Source organism: Camelina sativa, chromosome 11 (genome assembly GCF_000633955.1).
Source record: "Camelina sativa cultivar DH55 chromosome 11, Cs, whole genome shotgun sequence".
NCBI classification, from domain to species: domain Eukaryota; kingdom Viridiplantae; phylum Streptophyta; class Magnoliopsida; order Brassicales; family Brassicaceae; genus Camelina; species Camelina sativa.
Window position 1 is genome coordinate 49426898 of NC_025695.1, and position 17618 is coordinate 49444515.

At 39.2% G+C, this 17618-nt stretch overlaps 7 protein-coding genes and 1 non-coding gene across 11 annotated transcripts in view; 5 read left to right on the plus strand and 3 right to left on the minus strand.

The window, feature by feature from the left end:
* Positions 1 to 822, minus strand: part of LOC104727384 (protein-lysine methyltransferase METTL21D-like) — a 1135-nt gene extending 313 nt beyond the window's left edge. Inside the window, exon 1 of the mRNA XM_019232157.1 lies at positions 6 to 822. Within this exon, the coding sequence (XP_019087702.1) occupies positions 6 to 785 (780 nt within the window). The 5' untranslated portion in view covers positions 786 to 822. The remainder of the gene's footprint in view (positions 1 to 5) is intronic.
* On the minus strand, positions 902 to 4864 carry LOC104727383 (pyridine nucleotide-disulfide oxidoreductase domain-containing protein 2-like). 2 transcript variants are annotated; one of them, XM_010446476.2, is made up of 16 exons: positions 4578 to 4864; positions 4324 to 4485; positions 4055 to 4234; positions 3890 to 3947; positions 3739 to 3789; positions 3470 to 3552; positions 3157 to 3244; positions 2986 to 3027; positions 2838 to 2912; positions 2653 to 2721; positions 2408 to 2523; positions 2203 to 2315; positions 2060 to 2139; positions 1829 to 1949; positions 1255 to 1321; positions 902 to 1173 (listed from the first exon to the last, which is right to left on the minus strand). In XM_010446476.2, exons 1-16 carry the CDS (start codon positions 4811 to 4813, stop codon positions 1050 to 1052), a joined length of 1665 nt encoding a protein of 554 aa, XP_010444778.1. In that variant the 5' UTR covers positions 4814 to 4864; the 3' UTR covers positions 902 to 1049. The 2 variants fall into 2 exon arrangements, with proteins under 2 accessions (XP_010444778.1, XP_010444777.1); XM_010446475.2 differs by lacking the exons at positions 902 to 1173; positions 1255 to 1321 and having other exon boundaries at positions 1833 to 1949; positions 2056 to 2139.
* LOC104727385 (maf-like protein DDB_G0281937) lies at positions 5535 to 7342 on the plus strand. Its single transcript, XM_010446480.2, has 9 exons — positions 5535 to 5770; positions 5876 to 5947; positions 6035 to 6109; positions 6204 to 6287; positions 6390 to 6459; positions 6558 to 6649; positions 6741 to 6782; positions 6885 to 6965; positions 7077 to 7342. The coding sequence occupies exons 1-9, from the start codon at positions 5657 to 5659 to the stop codon at positions 7146 to 7148; spliced, it is 702 nt and encodes a 233-aa protein (XP_010444782.1). The 5' UTR covers positions 5535 to 5656; the 3' UTR covers positions 7149 to 7342.
* On the plus strand, positions 7561 to 11812 carry LOC104727387 (U3 small nucleolar ribonucleoprotein protein MPP10-like). Its single transcript, XM_010446481.2, has 13 exons — positions 7561 to 8422; positions 8525 to 8580; positions 8720 to 8810; positions 8895 to 9005; positions 9104 to 9241; positions 9328 to 9396; positions 9503 to 9544; positions 9639 to 9707; positions 9822 to 9893; positions 10956 to 11009; positions 11106 to 11247; positions 11361 to 11408; positions 11496 to 11812. The coding sequence occupies exons 1-13, from the start codon at positions 7751 to 7753 to the stop codon at positions 11516 to 11518; spliced, it is 1587 nt and encodes a 528-aa protein (XP_010444783.1). The 5' UTR covers positions 7561 to 7750; the 3' UTR covers positions 11519 to 11812.
* Positions 12087 to 12160, plus strand: TRNAN-GUU. The gene has a single exon. It is a non-coding gene; the product is annotated as a tRNA-Asn (tRNA).
* On the plus strand, positions 12356 to 14502 carry LOC104727389 (putative glucose-6-phosphate 1-epimerase). Of its 3 annotated transcripts, none has more exons than XM_019231449.1 (11): positions 12358 to 12594; positions 12689 to 12704; positions 12738 to 12820; positions 12912 to 13025; positions 13131 to 13182; positions 13293 to 13430; positions 13529 to 13627; positions 13785 to 13882; positions 13982 to 14089; positions 14198 to 14279; positions 14372 to 14502. In XM_019231449.1, the coding sequence occupies exons 1-11, from the start codon at positions 12527 to 12529 to the stop codon at positions 14435 to 14437; spliced, it is 924 nt and encodes a 307-aa protein (XP_019086994.1). In that variant the 5' UTR covers positions 12358 to 12526; the 3' UTR covers positions 14438 to 14502. The 3 variants fall into 3 exon arrangements, with proteins under 3 accessions (XP_019086993.1, XP_019086994.1, XP_010444787.1); XM_010446485.2 differs by having other exon boundaries at positions 12360 to 12594; positions 12686 to 12704; XM_019231448.1 differs by having other exon boundaries at positions 12356 to 12594; positions 12689 to 12820.
* LOC104727388 (pentatricopeptide repeat-containing protein At5g66520-like) lies at positions 14488 to 16621 on the minus strand. Its single transcript, XM_010446482.2, has one exon. The coding sequence runs from the start codon at positions 16375 to 16377 to the stop codon at positions 14512 to 14514; it is 1866 nt and encodes a 621-aa protein (XP_010444784.1). The 5' UTR covers positions 16378 to 16621; the 3' UTR covers positions 14488 to 14511.
* The window catches only part of LOC104727390 (gamma carbonic anhydrase 3, mitochondrial), a 2041-nt gene continuing 1363 nt past the window's right edge, over positions 16941 to 17618 (plus strand). Inside the window, exon 1 of the mRNA XM_010446486.2 lies at positions 16941 to 17177. Within this exon, the coding sequence (XP_010444788.1) occupies positions 17063 to 17177 (115 nt within the window). The 5' untranslated portion in view covers positions 16941 to 17062. The remainder of the gene's footprint in view (positions 17178 to 17618) is intronic.

A 17618-nucleotide genomic window follows, 5' to 3' on the forward strand; every position in this document is an offset into this window, starting at 1 on the left:
GTGGCAAAACGGTAAACCACAACACCGATTCTAGAACCTTGTTGAGGAACATCAGAGTGTATAACTTCGACATGGAAGAGCTTCCGAGCTTTCTTGAAGAAGACAGATTCTTTCTTCCATCTCCTTAGATGAGCCATCAGGAATATTAGCTTCTTCCCCTCTAGCTGCATCAAACGCAGCGTTTCGAGGAGAGGCTCGAAGAGATGGTCGTGGTACACCACGTCCGAGGCAAGAATCAAGTCAACGTTCCGACCTAGAACCTCCACGTCATCAGCTTCCCCCCATCGGAGTGGCGCCACGTGGACTTTTCCCCCAAACCTCGCCACAACTTCAGCGTTCGCTTCGGCGTTGAAATTGAGATTGTCCAACACGTGTGGGAGATCCGTCACCGTGACGTTAGCAGAGAGAGTGACTGCCGCAGCGATTCCGACGGCGCCGGTTCCAGATCCGAGCTCGAGTATGTTCAATGGAGATGATTTCGTTAGCGACGAGAGTGTGGCGGTGAGTGGGCTGCTGCTAGGGTCACGTCGGTAGTTATCAAGCAGCGTTACGAAGGTAGAAGCGGCTGGCCAGAGCTGGAAGGAGAGACCCTGTGACGTCAGCTGACGAATCACGACCGTTGACTCGATTGACCGGATGTTGTACTCCTGGAGCTCCGGTGCACCGTCACGCAGAGGAGCAGGAGATGAACTCTCATTGTCGATACCGTTCTCGCCTATGAGGAGCATCTTGGCTTCGTCTATGTCGTTTTCCTCGTCGTCGTCTTGGAGAGGAAGAGACATCATTTCTTTTTGCTTTGCGGCGCCGATGTTGTCGCTCCCTTTGTTCACTTTCCATATTCGTTGTGTAGGGCACTTTCCATTTTTGTTGATTTTTAGGGCTTTTTACGTTTACTTACACGTGGATGAATCTTATTCGTTGATAACAACTATGTTCACGCGTCTGAGACCGAAGCCTCCGGCGCAGACAGAGTTTTCACAGCAAATAGGAAAACACTTACACATGAAGGTCTACTACATTGCATAGTCTGAGATTTATCCTCGCTAGATTCATTTCAAGTCTTGGAGAACAACATGCGCTGCATTTCTTCCTGGTGCGCCCATTACTCCGCCTCCAGGATGAGCTCCGCTGCCGCACAAGTAGAGACCTTTCAAAGGGCTTCTGTAATTCGACCTGTGTCACATTCCAACAAAGTTTTGAATCATATTTTTATAAATCGTAAAAAGACTGTTTTGAATTGTGAGAGACACGTACCATTTTTTCACTGGGCGCATCAAGAAGAGAGAGTCTAATCCCATGGCACCGTGAAATATGTTTCCACCTGCAGGACACAAATGAGCAATATGTCAATATGGTTTGGCCATATCCCATGTATTCATGATCTCTTTCTACATACTCAACTTAATATACCTGTGAGACCAATTTCCCGTTCCAGGTCAGGAGGAGTCAACATGTCGTAGCTAATGATGGATGAGCTAAACCCGGGTGCATATTCATCAATCAGTTTAAAACACCTTTGTGCAAATGCTTCCTGATTTTACACAATCAACAACAAACCCGAGCATGTCTTGTAAGTTTCAAGGAATGAAAATTCGAAAAGTAACAGTAATGACGCTAGGCAAGAGTGTACAACTAACTAACTCGGTAAGTAGGATCTTCCCAGTTTCCATCTGATGGCTTGTAAGGGGTGTATTGGATGAACAAGTTGATTACATGCTTCCCTACACACAAAATCCCATTCAGAGTTCTAATCCTAAACAAGCAAATGGGGAGAATATGAGTACCTGGAGGAGATATGGTGTTATCTAGCGNACTCAACTTAATATACCTGTGAGACCAATTTCCCGTTCCAGGTCAGGAGGAGTCAACATGTCGTAGCTAATGATGGATGAGCTAAACCCGGGTGCATATTCATCAATCAGTTTAAAACACCTTTGTGCAAATGCTTCCTGATTTTACACAATCAACAACAAACCCGAGCATGTCTTGTAAGTTTCAAGGAATGAAAATTCGAAAAGTAACAGTAATGACGCTAGGCAAGAGTGTACAACTAACTAACTCGGTAAGTAGGATCTTCCCAGTTTCCATCTGATGGCTTGTAAGGGGTGTATTGGATGAACAAGTTGATTACATGCTTCCCTACACACAAAATCCCATTCAGAGTTCTAATCCTAAACAAGCAAATGGGGAGAATATGAGTACCTGGAGGAGATATGGTGTTATCTAGCGTGGATGGAATAGTCATTTCGATCACTGGTCTTCTTGATGGTTGGCCGTTTTCAGAATCATGGCATGCTGAGTGAACCTCGTCCATGCTGACAGAGGCCAAAGATAGAACAGAGCCATTGATCACTTTTATTTGTTCTTGGAGATACAAAGAGTCATGATAAAAGTACACGTAGCATACCTCTCCGCACCAATGTGTATAGTGCCAAAGTGCTCCGGACCTGGACTCGAATGATTTGTGTTGCAGCACTGGAACTGTGGTAAATTGTCAACAGCCAAGTTTATTTTGGTAGTTGCCTGTTCACATCAATTAAACAGCCAATCACTAGATACTTAGCTAGCTGATAAAACAAAAAAACTGTTTAATTTATTTAAAGATTTATCTTCCCTTGATCGAGAGAATGAGGGATGGCATAAAATACTTACAGAGCTGTAATCTGAGTTCTTAATAGCATCGACAAATTTTTCGGGAAGAACATTGGTCGGAACCAACTCCTGTTATCCAAGAAAGAAAGAACAACACATAAGTTTTTTTTGCAACCAACAAAATTTAATTTAGAATCACATATACTGGGAGTTTTGAATTCAGACAAAGGACTCTAAAAATTTACCACATAAGTTCTGTAAGGGGTTGCATTGGATAATATAGCTGATGACTCCACCCGCGTACCATCAGAAAGCAAAACCTTATAACAAATTATTTCATATGAGTTTGATTTAAGTTCCACTTCATCCAGAAATCAATGAAGACAGACTAACCCCTTTCACGATGCTAGAATCGTCAGTCAGTATTTCAGAAACCTGGAAAACAAATTTGAATAAACTTAGCAGCCCTGCTTTCTGATAAGAGATAATGATAACTAGAACTCCACAGATCCGCATATGGTAGGAAAGAGGGGTATACACTCAAAAAGATCTGGAAACAAATACCTCTGCATTTGTGAAAATCTGAGCACCAGCTTCCTTTGCAGCATTGGCTATAGCCATGGAGACAGAGCCCATCCCACCTTCAACATAACTGCAAATTATTTTATTATTAGTTTACTCAGGATAGACAGGCCTTGTTTTATCACAAAATCATTTTGTACTTCTCATTTTGACCTCAAAGATACACTGCTTATTCAAATCTGCCAAGAGAGTTCTTAAAGTGCTTAGGTATCCTGACTAATGCAAAACATACACCGCTTTTCTACATTGCCGAATTATTTAGAGGACAATACAATTTAATAATCCAGATACGTACGACCAAATGCCTTTCTCTCCATCCGTTTCTCCCATCACATGATGTAGGAGGACATATCCACTTCCCGGAGTATGGACACTGGCCTGTGTATCAATGATCAGAGCACTACATTAACTCCCCAATATACAGTAGTAAGAGTATCTCCCTGAACGTACACTAAGAAGCATTTCTCACCTTTCCATTCCATTCCAATAAGTATATATCACAAAATGACTCAACTATAAGAACTTTTGGAACCTCAAGCTCAAGATATTAGGAAGGTCAATTACCGTAGATCCAATCACGGCATCTGTTGCAAGAGTCGCCTTCAGGACATCAGACTGCAAGCACAAGGCCAACACAAAACGTGTGTCAATACAACATCAGACTAATTACTAATGCTATATGTAGGGCCAATAGGTGCCAAGATCAGAAAACCACCTCAAACCAGTTGTTCAAAACTTTTGAAGCTGGGGCCAATAACAAATCCATGAAGTCCCTTCATAAGTTAAAAAAATAACACAGTATTGTACTTTATAAAGCATCTAAACCAAGCAGTAAAAGATAACATAGAGACAGCTTAATCTTTAAGATAGGAGATCATACACCATATCTTTTTGCCCCAAAGAAGCTGCTTGGCGGAGACAACGAGCCCAGAAAGCAGATTTGTACATTTTATTGCGCAGCTTATCGTTCAAAGAAGAGGCTCCTTGCAAAGATTCTGGGGGAGTTGCATCCAAAAGAGGATCCATGAATCCACAGAACCTCTCTAGCTGCTTCTCGTATCTGTAAAGCAAAAACAAAAACAATTTTTTAACAGTAGTTGTAATCATCACATTCCCAAATTATTGGCATAGTATCTGAAAAAACTCCACCTTGGGTAAGCATCAGCATCATGTTTGGAGAACTTGGAAATCTCAGAATGATTAAGTTCCTGATCAGGTCCAAGCAGAAGATAACGGCCATCCAAACAAGGTGTAAACGACGAAGGACTTCTCTTCAGAAGCTTCAATCCGTGTCTGCCTAACTCTAATTCTCTTTGGATTCCAAAATCAAAATGATCCAAAAGAGGTCAAAACAATCCAAGGAAACTATCAGAACAAAATCAAAAGAATGGTTAATCAAAAACCTAATGATGCAAGGACGAAGCAGGCTCTGAAGGTAACTGCAGCGTGAAAATTTGAAGCCAGGAACGATCTCCTCCGTCACTGCTGCCCCACCGATGACATGACGGCGCTCGAGAACAGCTACGGAGAGACCACCACGTGCTAGGTAAGCCGCGGCGGTTAAGCCGTTGTGACCGCCGCCGATCACCACCGCGTCCCATTTCTTCCCCGGCAAAGTACTGAAGCTCCGGCGCCACATTGTATGTAGTCTTCTTCACTGGTCAAGTTTCAACTCAATGTCAGTGTCACTTGTGACCACTTGTTCTATCCTTGTTACTTTCGCCCCACTAGTTTTTCTTATTTATTAAATAGTCCTATTAGTTGTACGATTTACAAAATAGCTTCCATATTTTTGAGAAGTTCAAAACTAGTGTCCTCAGTGTATTTATGATTGCAGCCCTTTTAAAAAACGTATTTACTTTATCCCCAATAGTTTTGATAATTTATAAAATAGTCCAAAGAGTTTTACTTACTTACATACAACGTCAATATATTCGAAGGTTTACAAAATCGGTCCCAGTTTTTTTTTTTTTTTTTTTTTTTTTTTTTTTTTTTTTTTTTTTTTTNATAAGAAAGGACAAAGTAAATTAGCTAGCTAGCCTAATTAAATGAAAAATTTAGCTAGATAGCCTAATTCCATGTGAGAAGTTTGGACTGTTTGGTCATGATTTGATGAAATTGACAGGAAAAGTTACCACAAAATAACCAACAATACTATTAAAAACGATTATTGAGTATTAAAAAATAAAAAATAAAGAATGGAAATTGATGATTTGAAATATGCCAAATTTTGCATTTATAGAAGGAAATGCTTGTTTTTTTTTTTAATACCACACAATATAGAAAATACCTTCAATTTTTTTTATCAAACTATTGTTGGTTTAGTTTATATAAATAAACAAATGTTTAAAAGAATCTTATTATGATTGAAAAAAAAAGAGAAAAAAATCTATTAAAAAGAAAAAGGGAAAGATAAAGTGGAAGCGAATTTGGCGTTATTCCTTGAAATTGGGGGAGAGTTGAGTTGAGTTTGAGTTTGGACATGGTCAAATTATTTCTTCAGTTTTTGTTGTTTTTTGCAATTTTCCCATCCTCACTCTTCCGCTTAGAGCACAACGCCACGATGACCTCGAAGGCAATGGAGAGAGGATTCAAGGTGTTTTTTTCTCTACTATGCTTTATTCTTGGGTTTGTTTTGTTGGAATAATATATAATTGAAGTTGCTAACGAAATGCAAAAAATATTCTCTGAAACGTGAAAGCTGATTCTGGGTTCTCAGTCCATGGCGAGAAAACGGATTCTGGCTGAAATGGGATATGATTACACCATTGTGGTATGTCTATGTTTGATTATTTTTTTGTTTGCTCTGGATTGTTTAAGTACGTTGACGTTGTTGGCTTTGGGATTATTATGGTTCAAGACTGCAGACATTGATGAGAAAGCTATTAGGACAGACAAGCCTGAAGATTTGGTTGTTGCTCTTGCTGAAGCCAAGGTTATACTTTCTAGGGTTCTGTTTGTATTCGATTTTGATTTATTGTACTTCTTACCATATTGAATTGATGATGGTAAATTGTGTAATTGACTAGGCAAATGAGATCATATCGAAACTTGGAGGTGAAAGCCAGTTTGCACATGATCCTCAACCAACACTCTTGGTTACTGCAGACACTGTATGCTTAAATAATGTCTTTAACAGTTTTGGATTGTCTTATGTTCTGTGATTTTTTTTGTTATCTTGAGCTGATGTGTTATATGGTGATGGAGTTCCTTAGGTTGTTGTGTACAAAGGTGTCATTAGAGAAAAACCAACCACTAAAGAAGAAGCTCGTGAATTTATCAAAGGTTTTTCTTTGCAACTTAATTGCTTTCAGGTGTTTTATGATACTACTAGTGACTTGTAAGATTGTGATTAAGAGTTTTGTTTTGAATTCTCTACACAGGCTACTCCGGTTCACATGGAGGCGTTGTGGGATCTGTTCTTGTTAGGAACTTGAAAACTGGTGTTAAAAGAGGAGGTTGGGACAAAGCAGAGGTAGTACACAAACACTATTTCTTCTTCTTTCCTCAACCTTTTTTTTTGTTTTGTGTGGATTGAACATTTTTTGGTGATTGTTGTGATGCAGGTCTATTTCCATGAGATACCAGAACAAGTCATCGACGATCTTGTAAATAAAGCTCTTTAACACACTAGTTCTTCTTCTTACCATGTATCTATACTGAATTTAGTTTGTTTTAACATATGAGTTTGTGTCTTCTTTGATCTTCAGATTGATGATGCAGTAACTTACAAGGTTGCTGGAGGCTTAACACTGGAGCATCCCCTTATTTCACCATTTGTCGATTCCGTGGTTAGTGCTCTTAACACAAGGAGCTCGAATGTTTGATCTTATAGTTGTTTAATTCCTTCTGTTTCAGCGTATGATTTACACACCACTGAAGATTTTGTTGTACTGTCGTAGGTGGGAGGAGTTGATACAGTCATGGGGCTTCCTAAAGAACTCACAGAAAAATTCATCAACGATGTGTTGTAGCTCAATCCCCTTTTGATTATGTTGTAGGAAGGCTTAGATTAATAGTTTAATACCTTTTGAATCTCTAATCCCATCAATCATTAATATTGTAAGTGGGTAAACACACAGATTTACCGTATCCATAATTCTAAGCAACAATGATGTTTACGGATTTCAAACTCTTATACAGCAATTGAATTGTGTCAATTTCTGCAGTTTACACAAGTTTTGATTATACAACTTTCCAGAAGAAGTATAAAGCAGTCTATTTCGGACCAATGTTGGGGGTTTGTAGTGTCTGAATGATGAATACACAGTACTGTAGTGATTTGATACTATCTGGGCCAAAACACAATATTAAAAGGCCCAAATATTGGCCCAATTACTGAGGTAGAAACTCTCTGTGTGATTAAGAGGTTTTCACCGGGGACTTATCTCAGGGTTTTTGAGATACACACACTCATTGAGGTTTTCTCTTCTCCGTGTTCCTCTTCCAAAACCTAACCGCCGTTTTAAACCACCGCCATTGATAAACCCTACTGTTTTTGTTCAATCGAAGGAACCCTAATTATCTGGGGCACCGAGGAAGCAACGATTTGGTACTTTTGGTTGCTTTTAATCTAATGGCGATTGTAAAAGATTCGGGCTTTAAAGCCCTTGAGAAGCTTAAGTCAACTGAACCACCAGTGTTTCTAGCGCCAAGTTCAATATCTGAGGTGGCTCGCGCTGCATCTCAGCATATCTTCGAGAAGTTGAAGCCGTACAACCCTAAATCTCCATTTGATGAGCTCTTGGTTGATGGGTTTGATGCGGAGCAGATTTGGCAGCAAATTGATATGCAGTCTCAACCGCTGTTGTCTAGCTTGCGTCAGGAAGTTAATAGATTTGCTAAAAACCCTGAAGAGATTCGTAAACTTGGGAATTTGGCCCTCAAGGTTTCTCATGAAGATGATGTGGATGAGATGGATATGGATGGTCATGACTCGGGTGATGATGAGCTAGAAGCTAATGAAAGCGAAGGAGAAGAGAAAGATGAAGAAGAAGAAGAGGACGGAGATGAGGAAGAGGACGGAGATGAAGAAGATGAGGAGGAAAAGGATGGAGACAATGAAGGAATAGAGGACAAGTTCTTCAAGATAAAAGAATTGGAGGAGTTTTTAGAGGATGGTGAAGCAGAAGAGTATGGGATAGACTACAAGAACAACAAGGGAGTAGCAAAGAGAAAGAAACAAAATTTGCGTGATGAAGAAGATGATGATGATGAGGAGGACGACGATGAAGAAGAAGATGATGAGGTAAGCACATACCTCAGTGTTTAAGAATATAAAGTGGAGTGAGTGATTACAATTAGCTCATTTTTTTCTCTCGATTGATCTTTTATTGTTCTTGTCCTCTAGTTTGGTGCTTTTGCTGGTGGTGACGACGAAGAGGCGGATAAATTAGGAAAGGCAAAGTATGTTTCTATGCTCTCTAATAAGAGAATACGCATACCACTTTGTATTCTAATCATCTGCAGTTTTGCTTCCTTGGGTTTGGAGCAGTATCGCTGTAGATTTGTTCTAAGATTTTTTTTCCTTATCAATGATAATTAGGTATACTGATTTCTTTGGCGGCAAAAAGAAGGAGACAAAAGTAAAGTGGAAAGATTTAAGTGAAGATGACGAAGCTGAAAGAGAAAACCAAGTATTGTGATGCTTAACTTATGCATGGCTTTGTGATATGTAATGACTTCATTTCTTATTTATGAACTATTTTGTCTTCCTTTAGGGTAATGAAAAGCTCTCTACACATGAGAAAGAACGATTAAAGGTTCAATCCAAGATTGAACAGATGGAGAAAACAAACTTAGATCCTAAACACTGGACAATGCAGGGAGAGGTAGCCAGCCATGTTTTTCCCGACGATTATTACACTGGAAAAAAATTTGCATTTTGCTTTCTATAACTAAATGTGTGTATGATTTGTCTTGTTAAAAGATAACTGCTGCAAAGAGGCCAAAGAACAGTGCTCTAGAAGTTGATTTAGATTTTGAGCACAATGCCAGGCCTGCTCCTGTAATCACAGAAGAGGTCACAGCCTCACTTGAAGATTTGATCAAGAGCAGAATCATTGAGGTAACTACTTGTGGGCAGTAATATGTAACATTGGTCTCCTTTGCTACATTCCCTGGTTTTGTATAACTGATATTGTGACTTCTTAGGCTCGTTTTGATGATGTTCAACGAGCACCTAGTATGCCCACTAAAGCAAAAAGAGAAGCCAAGGAAATGGTGAGTTTTATTGAAGAACTATTATCTCTGCCCTCTTATTTTGTGCTCTGGTTTAATAGTTGATGAATAACAGTACAATCGGTTTGTTACTTTTGAAAATATGCAGGACGAGAGCAAAAGCAAGAAAGGTCTTGCCGAAGTTTACGAGGTTTGTATGATGTACAATATCTGATTGTGTTATTTCGTTTTTTGGGAGATAACCAAACTTACAAATGTGTTTTGGTCCATTTGGTTATTTGTAGGACGAATACGTTCGGACGGCTAATCCAGCTTTTGCCCCAACAACTTTCTCTGATGAACTAAAGAAAGAGGTTCCAACTTGATTTGATCCTTATATTTCCTGTGTTTTTGTATTTACCTATCTGTCTTCTCCTTTCAATGTTAGTCTCTATATCCCATACTCTTACTTATAAATGTTAAATCAGGCAAGCATGTTGTTCAAGAATCTATGCTTGAAGTTGGATGCTCTCTCCCACTTCCACTTCACACCTAAACCTGTATGTTTCTCGCTTAGATCCGAAATGATGATCACCTCAAATATAGCTCTGGACTGAAGCTAATTTCTTTTCTTATTTTCCCAAAACTTTCAGGTGATTGAAGAAATGTCTATACAANGAAAAAAAATAGAATTTTGCTTTCTATAACTAAATGTTTGTATGATTTGTCTTGTTAAAAGATAACTGCTGCAAAGAGGCCAAAGAACAGTGCTCTAGAAGTTGATTTAGATTTTGAGCACAATGCCAGGCCTGCTCCTGTAATCACAGAAGAGGTCACAGCCTCACTTGAAGATTTGATCAAGAGCAGAATCATTGAGGTAACTACTTGTGGGCAGTAATATGTAACATTGGTCTCCTTTGCTACATTCCCTGGTTTTGTATAACTGATATTGTGACTTCTTAGGCTCGTTTTGATGATGTTCAACGAGCACCTAGTATGCCCACTAAAGCAAAAAGAGAAGCCAAGGAAATGGTGAGTTTTATTGAAGAACTATTATCTCTGCCCTCTTATTTTGTGCTCTGGTTTAATAGTTGATGAATAACAGTACAATCGGTTTGTTACTTTTGAAAATATGCAGGACGAGAGCAAAAGCAAGAAAGGTCTTGCCGAAGTTTACGAGGTTTGTATGATGTACAATATCTGATTGTGTTATTTCGTTTTTTGGGAGATAACCAAACTTACAAATGTGTTTTGGTCCATTTGGTTATTTGTAGGACGAATACGTTCGGACGGCTAATCCAGCTTTTGCCCCAACAACTTTCTCTGATGAACTAAAGAAAGAGGTTCCAACTTGATTTGATCCTTATATTTCCTGTGTTTTTGTATTTACCTATCTGTCTTCTCCTTTCAATGTTAGTCTCTATATCCCATACTCTTACTTATAAATGTTAAATCAGGCAAGCATGTTGTTCAAGAATCTATGCTTGAAGTTGGATGCTCTCTCCCACTTCCACTTCACACCTAAACCTGTATGTTTCTCGCTTAGATCCGAAATGATGATCACCTCAAATATAGCTCTGGACTGAAGCTAATTTCTTTTCTTATTTTCCCAAAACTTTCAGGTGATTGAAGAAATGTCTATACAAACGAATGTCCCGGCCATAGCAATGGAAGAGGTAATTCTGTTGTTTTCTCAATCCTTCCTTATTTGTTAGGGAATTGGGAGCGTGGCACCATTTTACTAAGCAACTACTTCCGTGTGTACTACGTAGGTTGCGCCCGTGGCAGTCTCGGATGCAGCAATGCTTGCCCCGGAGGAAATCTTTTCCGGGAAAGGTGACATTAAGGATGAGTCTGAGCTTACACAGGAAGAGAGAAAGAGAAGGAGAGCTAAGAAGAAGAGAAAGTTTAAGGGTAAGGAAGTGAATAATAAAGAGAATACTCAATTGGTAAAAGCACAAAATGTGACTGATTCATGTTGCATAATAGTAGACCCATAAACTCTTTGCTTTTCACTTCTGAAACAGCTGAATCTGCAAAAGAACCAGTGAAAAAGGCGCGAGATGCTACTACCGGTATTTATTTTCCTGTGCTCTTTCTTACATGACTTAAGAAGATTGTTGAGAATATTTGAAATCATAACATCGTCTACTTTTACGAAGTTGCAGGCAGCGAAGTACTGTGAAGAAAGGACAGTTACAAATGCAAAATGAAGATGAGGAGAGTTCAGGCAAGAGCATTGGTAGTTGATTTGTGAAAAAATCAAAACACAGACAGCTTGAAGATTAGATACAAACAACAGTTATGAAACTCTTTTATTGAAAGGAGATAATGTTCGTATGGGTTGAACTCGTCTTTTCAAACATATGAATTTTATTGTTTCCTATGCGATTTTGTTGTATACTTTGATATGAGTGATTTTATTTTCTTTTTATTGATGGAAAGAACACCTTGGTAAGCTGACCATTTAATTGATCTATTCTCAATCTGTAACGAAGCCATTCCACGTCCCTGTGTTTATTGTTGATGTATCCTTGTCAAAAATAGGAGCCAGTCTCTGTGCAGCCTCACTTTTTTGACGTAGATCCCATTCAGAAAAGTCTTTGTGGTGTAATATTTATCACCCTCACATCAGAAAGTTTTGGTTTCCCTTTGCTTTTTAACATTCAGAGTTACGAACATACCATAGTCGACCTAAAGCTTTCAAATTGACGTTAGTATAAAGTTTGATAAAGTGTTAGCAACATCAAATAGCTGGAGTAGCTCAGTTGGTTAGAGCGTGTGGCTGTTAACCACAAGGTCAGAGGTTCGACCCCTCTCTCTAGCGATTTTGCAGTTTGTTCTTTTTAATTAGCCCACGAGTAATATTGGGCCTGACCTTTGTAGTTAACGGCCCAGAAACTTTCTTTAATACTCAATCAAACTCATGATAAGTTTTGCTGTCGGACTTGGGGTGGGATTGGAATATTCGTCAGTCCATAAAACGATATTCTGAAGCGGTCAACGTTAACCATTGGGTCCCGACCGTCGTTTGAAGAGCCGTTTCCTCTCTCTGAGTCTGATATATAAAACATGTCGTCGACATCAGTTTGCTGCGTTGTGATTTTTATTCAATCTCATCATCGTCATCGACGACCCACACAACACAAATCAAAATATATAAAGATAGAGAGTGACTGAAGGAGAGCAAAACATGGCGATTGTTTCCGTCTCTAACTCTTTTCTCACCTTCAATTCTCCCAATCAGCTCCGATTTAACCGGTAATTTGGAACCGCATTGTCACTTCTTCGCTTTTCTAATTTTTCTAATCTTTGAATAAAAAAATCCGATCTTGAATTTTTTTTTGGGCAGAAGGAGAGGAGTCTCAGCCATGGCTTCTTCAGCTACTGGAGTAAGAGTCGCNATGGCTTCTTCAGCTAGTGGAGTAAGAGTCGCAGAAGGACAAGGCAATTTGCCAAAACTCGTCCTCACTTCTCCTCAGAACAGGTATAACACTACTAGATCCACCCACCTTCTCTCCCTGCCTCATTCATAGTGTAAAGAAGTTTTTTTAGTCTTTCTTGAATTTTGGATGCAGTGAGGCTGAGATATATCTCTTTGGAGGATGCATAACATCTTGGAAAGTTGCGAGTGGTAAAGATCTTCTTTTCGTCAGACCAGACGCTGTCTTCAATAAGATTAAGCCCATTAGGTGTGTTTGTGTGTGTGTGTGTCTTTTGACATTTAACTTTGTTACTCTCTCCAACTTTTGAGTAAGGGATGTCTCCTCTTTTTTTCTGCAAATTTCTTGTTATAGCGGAGGGATTCCACATTGTTTTCCCCAGTTCGGACCTGGACAAATTCAACAGGTATCGTATCCCCTCATTCAAAAAGTTTCATTCGATTCATCAAATCTGCTTTTTACTTTTTTGTTATGCTTACATTACAACATGCTCTTTGAACCATCCATCATTATTAGCATGGGTTTGGAAGGAACATGGACTGGTCTGTTCTTGATTCCGATAATTCTGATGACAATGCCGCTGTTACTCTTGAGCTCAAGGATGGTCCGTATAGTCGAGCCATGTGGGACTTTGGTTTCCAGGCTCTATTCAAGGTTTGTTGTACAATGCCCTTATTCTTCCTTTTGTTTAATGACACTCTTTGTATGTTTAGATGTCATATTCTTTAACAGTGTTTGTTTTGCTGCTTTAGGTCATTGTTGGCGCCGACTCCCTTTCCACCGAGCTTAAGATAACCAACACAGACAATAAAGCTTTCTCTTTCACCACTGCCCTTCATACTTACTTCCGTGTATGTGCTTTTAAATCGTCCTCTCGTTTAAACGCTGTAGTTTAGAGTCAACCAGCTTTGGCGTTGCAGTGTCTTTCCCATGATCTGATACTATGGCTTGCAAATTGACTCCATGTATCCAAATTTTTCGTCTTTTAATTGTTTTTGGATTCTTCAGGCTTCTTCCGCTGAGGCATCTGTGAGAGGACTAAAGGGTTGTAAAACTCTCAATAAGGATCCTGACCCTAAAAACCCAATACAGGGTAAAGAAGACAGGTTGGTTTTGGTATTTGTTTCCCTTCGTTAGTTACACTTCTTGTTGCTTTTAATTTCACATGTTTAATGGTTCTCACTCCTTATTTTCTAACATTCCAGAGATGAAGTCACTTTTCCTGGATTCTTGGATTGCGTCTATCTTGATGCTCCTAATGAATTGCTGTTGGATAATGGCTTGGGTGATAAAATAATCATCAAAAACACAAAGTAGGTTTATTGAGACACTTTATGTGGCTTTATATAGAGACTAGGTTAACTTCCGTTTCAGAAGTCGTTCTGTGCCTCATGTATATTACTTGTTTTTGGAAAATGCAGTTGGTCGGATGCGGTCTTGTGGAACCCGCATACTCAGATGGAGGCTTGTTACAGAGACTTTGTGTGCGTTGAAAATGCAAAGGTATATCAGTTTGCACCTAATAAGTCTTTGCGCATTACAATACTTATGGACTCGAATGTTTCTAACTCCTGCTTACTATTTTTAACTCTCAGCTTGGGGATGTCAAGCTAGAGCCAGGACAGTCTTGGACCGCAACACAGCTTCTCAGCATTAGTTGAAAACAATGTACTTTAAAACTTCTGTTATAATGTCAGGTTCTTGAGCAATAAAAGTTTTTATTCCTCTCCAAATTTCACCAGTAGTCACCACAACTGCATTTCCCATTTCTGAAATGATGGAACCTTGTCCGATCTCTCATTACGATATCTCTCTTGTATATCTTAGATATGAGTTTCGATACTCTGTGACAGTCTTTGCATACTCGGAGATTCTTCATTATACGTATAACAGTTCCTGGTTTAGTCTTGAGTAACCCGTATGTTATAGCCAATTTCTCGCTGTGCTGATGCACAATAGCCTCTCTTTCATCATCATCAACTAAATCAAGCAGCATATCTTCTAACTCTGGTACGTACCCTTGTTCATCTAGTTTTCTTCTCACCATTCTCCATTTAGATTGAATTTTCTCTATCTCTGGGTGTGATCTGTCTCCCGCTAAAAACTCGTGCGTTGTCCCTTCCAAGCTAATTGTACTACATCCTGGAACTTTTGCAACTCCTTGTTCTTTCATCAATCTTCTTGTTTCAGCTGCTTTGTCCCACTTTTTGGCCAAAGCATAGATATTAGCCTTATGAACATATCTCCCACCATGAAATGGATCCATTGCAATTAAGATTTCTCCAATTTCCTCTCCTAATTCGATGTTTTTGTGAATACGACAGGCTTTGAGCAACGCACCCCATATCACAGCATTTGGCTTCAAAGGCATCTCTTGGATGAAACGTTTTGCTTCATCAAGAAATCCAGCTCGACCGAGTAAATCAACAATACAGCCATAATGTTCGATGGTTGGTTTAAGGTTGTAATCTCTCTCCATGCTGTAGAATATCAACTTTCCTTCTTCAACTAGTCTTGTGTAGCTGCACGCCGTGAGAACCGCAGTGAAAGTAATCACATTTGGGTTTATTCCCATCTTTTGCATCTCCATGAACTTGCTAATTGCTTCTCTTCCACGGCCATGGTATGCATAACCGGAAATCAAAGCTGTCCATGCTTGCACTGATTTTTTCTTTATATTCTCGAAAACTCCCAAAGCTTCATCCATTTCGCCACACTTTGCATACATATCTATAAGAACACAACCCAAAACTGAATCAGTTCTGATTCTTTCTTTTTTAAGATAGGAATGAATCCATTTCCCTTGCTCGAGTGCGCCTAGCTGAGCACAAGCTGAGAGAGCATTAGCGAGGGAAACATTATCAGGCTCAGCATCCGAATTCTGCATCTCATGAAATGATTGGAGAGCTTCCTTGTTCATCCCTGCTTCAACATACCCAGAGATCATCGTAGTCCATGTTATAGCATTCTTTTCTGCCATTTTCTGGAATAACGTTAATGCAATATCCATTTTTCCAGCTTTGACGTACCCTTTGATCACAGAGTTCCACGAGACAGCATCTGGTTTGGACATTCTGTCAAAGAGAAGGTGAGCTAGCTCGAAGTTCCCGGTCACAGCATATGAATTAATCAGAGAATTCACTGCATAGGCATCGTTTTCGTATCCAAGTTTGGTGATCTGTGCGTGAATTTGCGTTGTTTCTTCAAATGCAGATAGATTCGAACAAGCTTTGAGAAGAGACGGGAAAGTATACGCGTTATGTGGAGCTGAACAACAGAGCATCCGATGGTACAGGAGAAGAGACGTGTTGGGTTCGTCTGAGCAAGAGAATCCTCTGATCATGAGGTTCCACAAGAAAGTATCAGGTCGATCATAACCGTCAAACACAATCTGGGCATAAGGCAAAAGATCAGAAGAAGTGGAGGAAATACAGAAAGAAAGAAACTTTGTCACTGCGTAAGAATCCTGCATCAAGCCAGTTTTCACCATGCGAGCGTGGATTTGCTTAAGATCATCTCGCTTTGAGCATCTCTGGAGACAAGATATTGTCTCGTAGAGATTATGTTCGATAGAGAAGGAGGAGCATGAGATAACTGTCATTTTAGTTCATTCAAAAAAAAAAAAAAAAACCAGAGAGAGATGAGAGATGATAAGGTTCTTCTTTGGTTGATGATAACTATTTTTCAATTCTCTCAGTCGACGCCAAAGTGTTTTGTTTTGCCGTTTTGTTGAAAGGATTAAAGAGTGACGTGGAGAAATAAAGTAGGGCTGTTATTAGATAAGTCATTTCTAAATCCATTCTCAACATAAAAAATATGGATTTTGAAATAACATGTTTTATTCTTGGATTTGAATCCATCTATTTTACTCGTTCAAATTTATTTAAAACATAATGTAGATTTTGAAATCCAAAAATAAATCATTGAATGAATAACATGTGATTTTAAGAAGTATAAATCAATGATTGAATAAATATGATTTTTGTTTGGATTTTCAAATCAATTAAAATCATAGAACCAATAATCCCTCTAAACCACCTGGTTCGTGCTCGATAAAATTATAAATTACTTTAACCCAAAACAATTACCAGAAATTAAAATTACCAATAACATGAACCGGAAATAACGGTCCGACCGAAATTTGAGCGAAAAGCAAAGATGGGGTCGTCAAAGACAAAGAGTAAGACTGCACTCTCTCTTCTTCTTCCTCAGGCTCCGGCGAAAAAAACCCTTTCTCGATTTCATTGATAAAAACGCGATTCGATCTCTCGTGTGTGGGGAAGAAGATGGGAACAATGGGTAGAGCATTTTACAGCGTAGGATTCTGGATCCGGGAAACTGGTCAAGCACTCGATCGGCTCGGCTGTCGCCTCCAAGGCAAAAATCACTTCCGAGAACAGCGTATGTCTCTTTTGGATCGTCTTTGTTTTCCATTCCAATCCTAAAGTTGAATTCTTGTTCGATTTCTTCTCGTCGGGTCTTGGAAAATGTTTTTGAGTATCTCTCTGCAATCGGGTCATCGTTTAGATTTGATAATGATATGATCCGTTTTCTCCTAATGTTGATGATTGATTATGGCATTTTTGATTAGAGACCTAAAAGCTTACTAGCAAATGTTCTTCGTTTCGCTAGTGATGTTATCCATTTCGCTAAGAGAGATTCTCGTCAATTTGTTCTTACAAGTTCCTCTTATGTACTTAGGCAGATGTGTTTAAGTGTTGTTTAGCTATTTCCAGATACTACACGCAGTGATCTTGAACTCAATGAAGCTTCTTCGTATTTTTCCCCATGCCATCCCTCTAAACTGCTTCAACACTTTTTTTTTTTTTTTTTTTTCCCAGT

What these genes read in the sequence shown, in the direction of transcription:
- LOC104727383 (XM_010446476.2), bottom strand. Translation starts at nt 4,813, where the DNA reads ATGTGGCGCCGGAGCTTCAGTACTTTGCCGGGGAAGAAATGGGACGCG. An exon ending in TTTTGAACAACTGGTTTGAG is followed by an intron (nt 3,790 to 3,889) that starts GTGGTTTTCTGA and finishes TTGTGCTTGCAG; the next exon opens with TCTGATGTCCTGAAGGCGAC. An exon ending in ATGCCGTGATTGGATCTACG is followed by an intron (nt 3,553 to 3,738) that starts GTAATTGACCTT and finishes ATTGATACACAG; the next exon opens with GCCAGTGTCCATACTCCGGG.
- LOC104727385 (XM_010446480.2), top strand. Translation starts at nt 5,657, where the DNA reads ATGGTCAAATTATTTCTTCAGTTTTTGTTGTTTTTTGCAATTTTCCCA. An exon ending in GATATGATTACACCATTGTG is followed by an intron (nt 5,948 to 6,034) that starts GTATGTCTATGT and finishes TTATGGTTCAAG; the next exon opens with ACTGCAGACATTGATGAGAA. An exon ending in TCTTGGTTACTGCAGACACT is followed by an intron (nt 6,288 to 6,389) that starts GTATGCTTAAAT and finishes GGAGTTCCTTAG; the next exon opens with GTTGTTGTGTACAAAGGTGT.
- LOC104727388 (XM_010446482.2), bottom strand. Translation starts at nt 16,377, where the DNA reads ATGACAGTTATCTCATGCTCCTCCTTCTCTATCGAACATAATCTCTAC.
- LOC104727387 (XM_010446481.2), top strand. Translation starts at nt 7,751, where the DNA reads ATGGCGATTGTAAAAGATTCGGGCTTTAAAGCCCTTGAGAAGCTTAAG. An exon ending in TCAAGAGCAGAATCATTGAG is followed by an intron (nt 9,242 to 9,327) that starts GTAACTACTTGT and finishes GTGACTTCTTAG; the next exon opens with GCTCGTTTTGATGATGTTCA. An exon ending in GAAGAAGAGAAAGTTTAAGG is followed by an intron (nt 11,248 to 11,360) that starts GTAAGGAAGTGA and finishes CTTCTGAAACAG; the next exon opens with CTGAATCTGCAAAAGAACCA.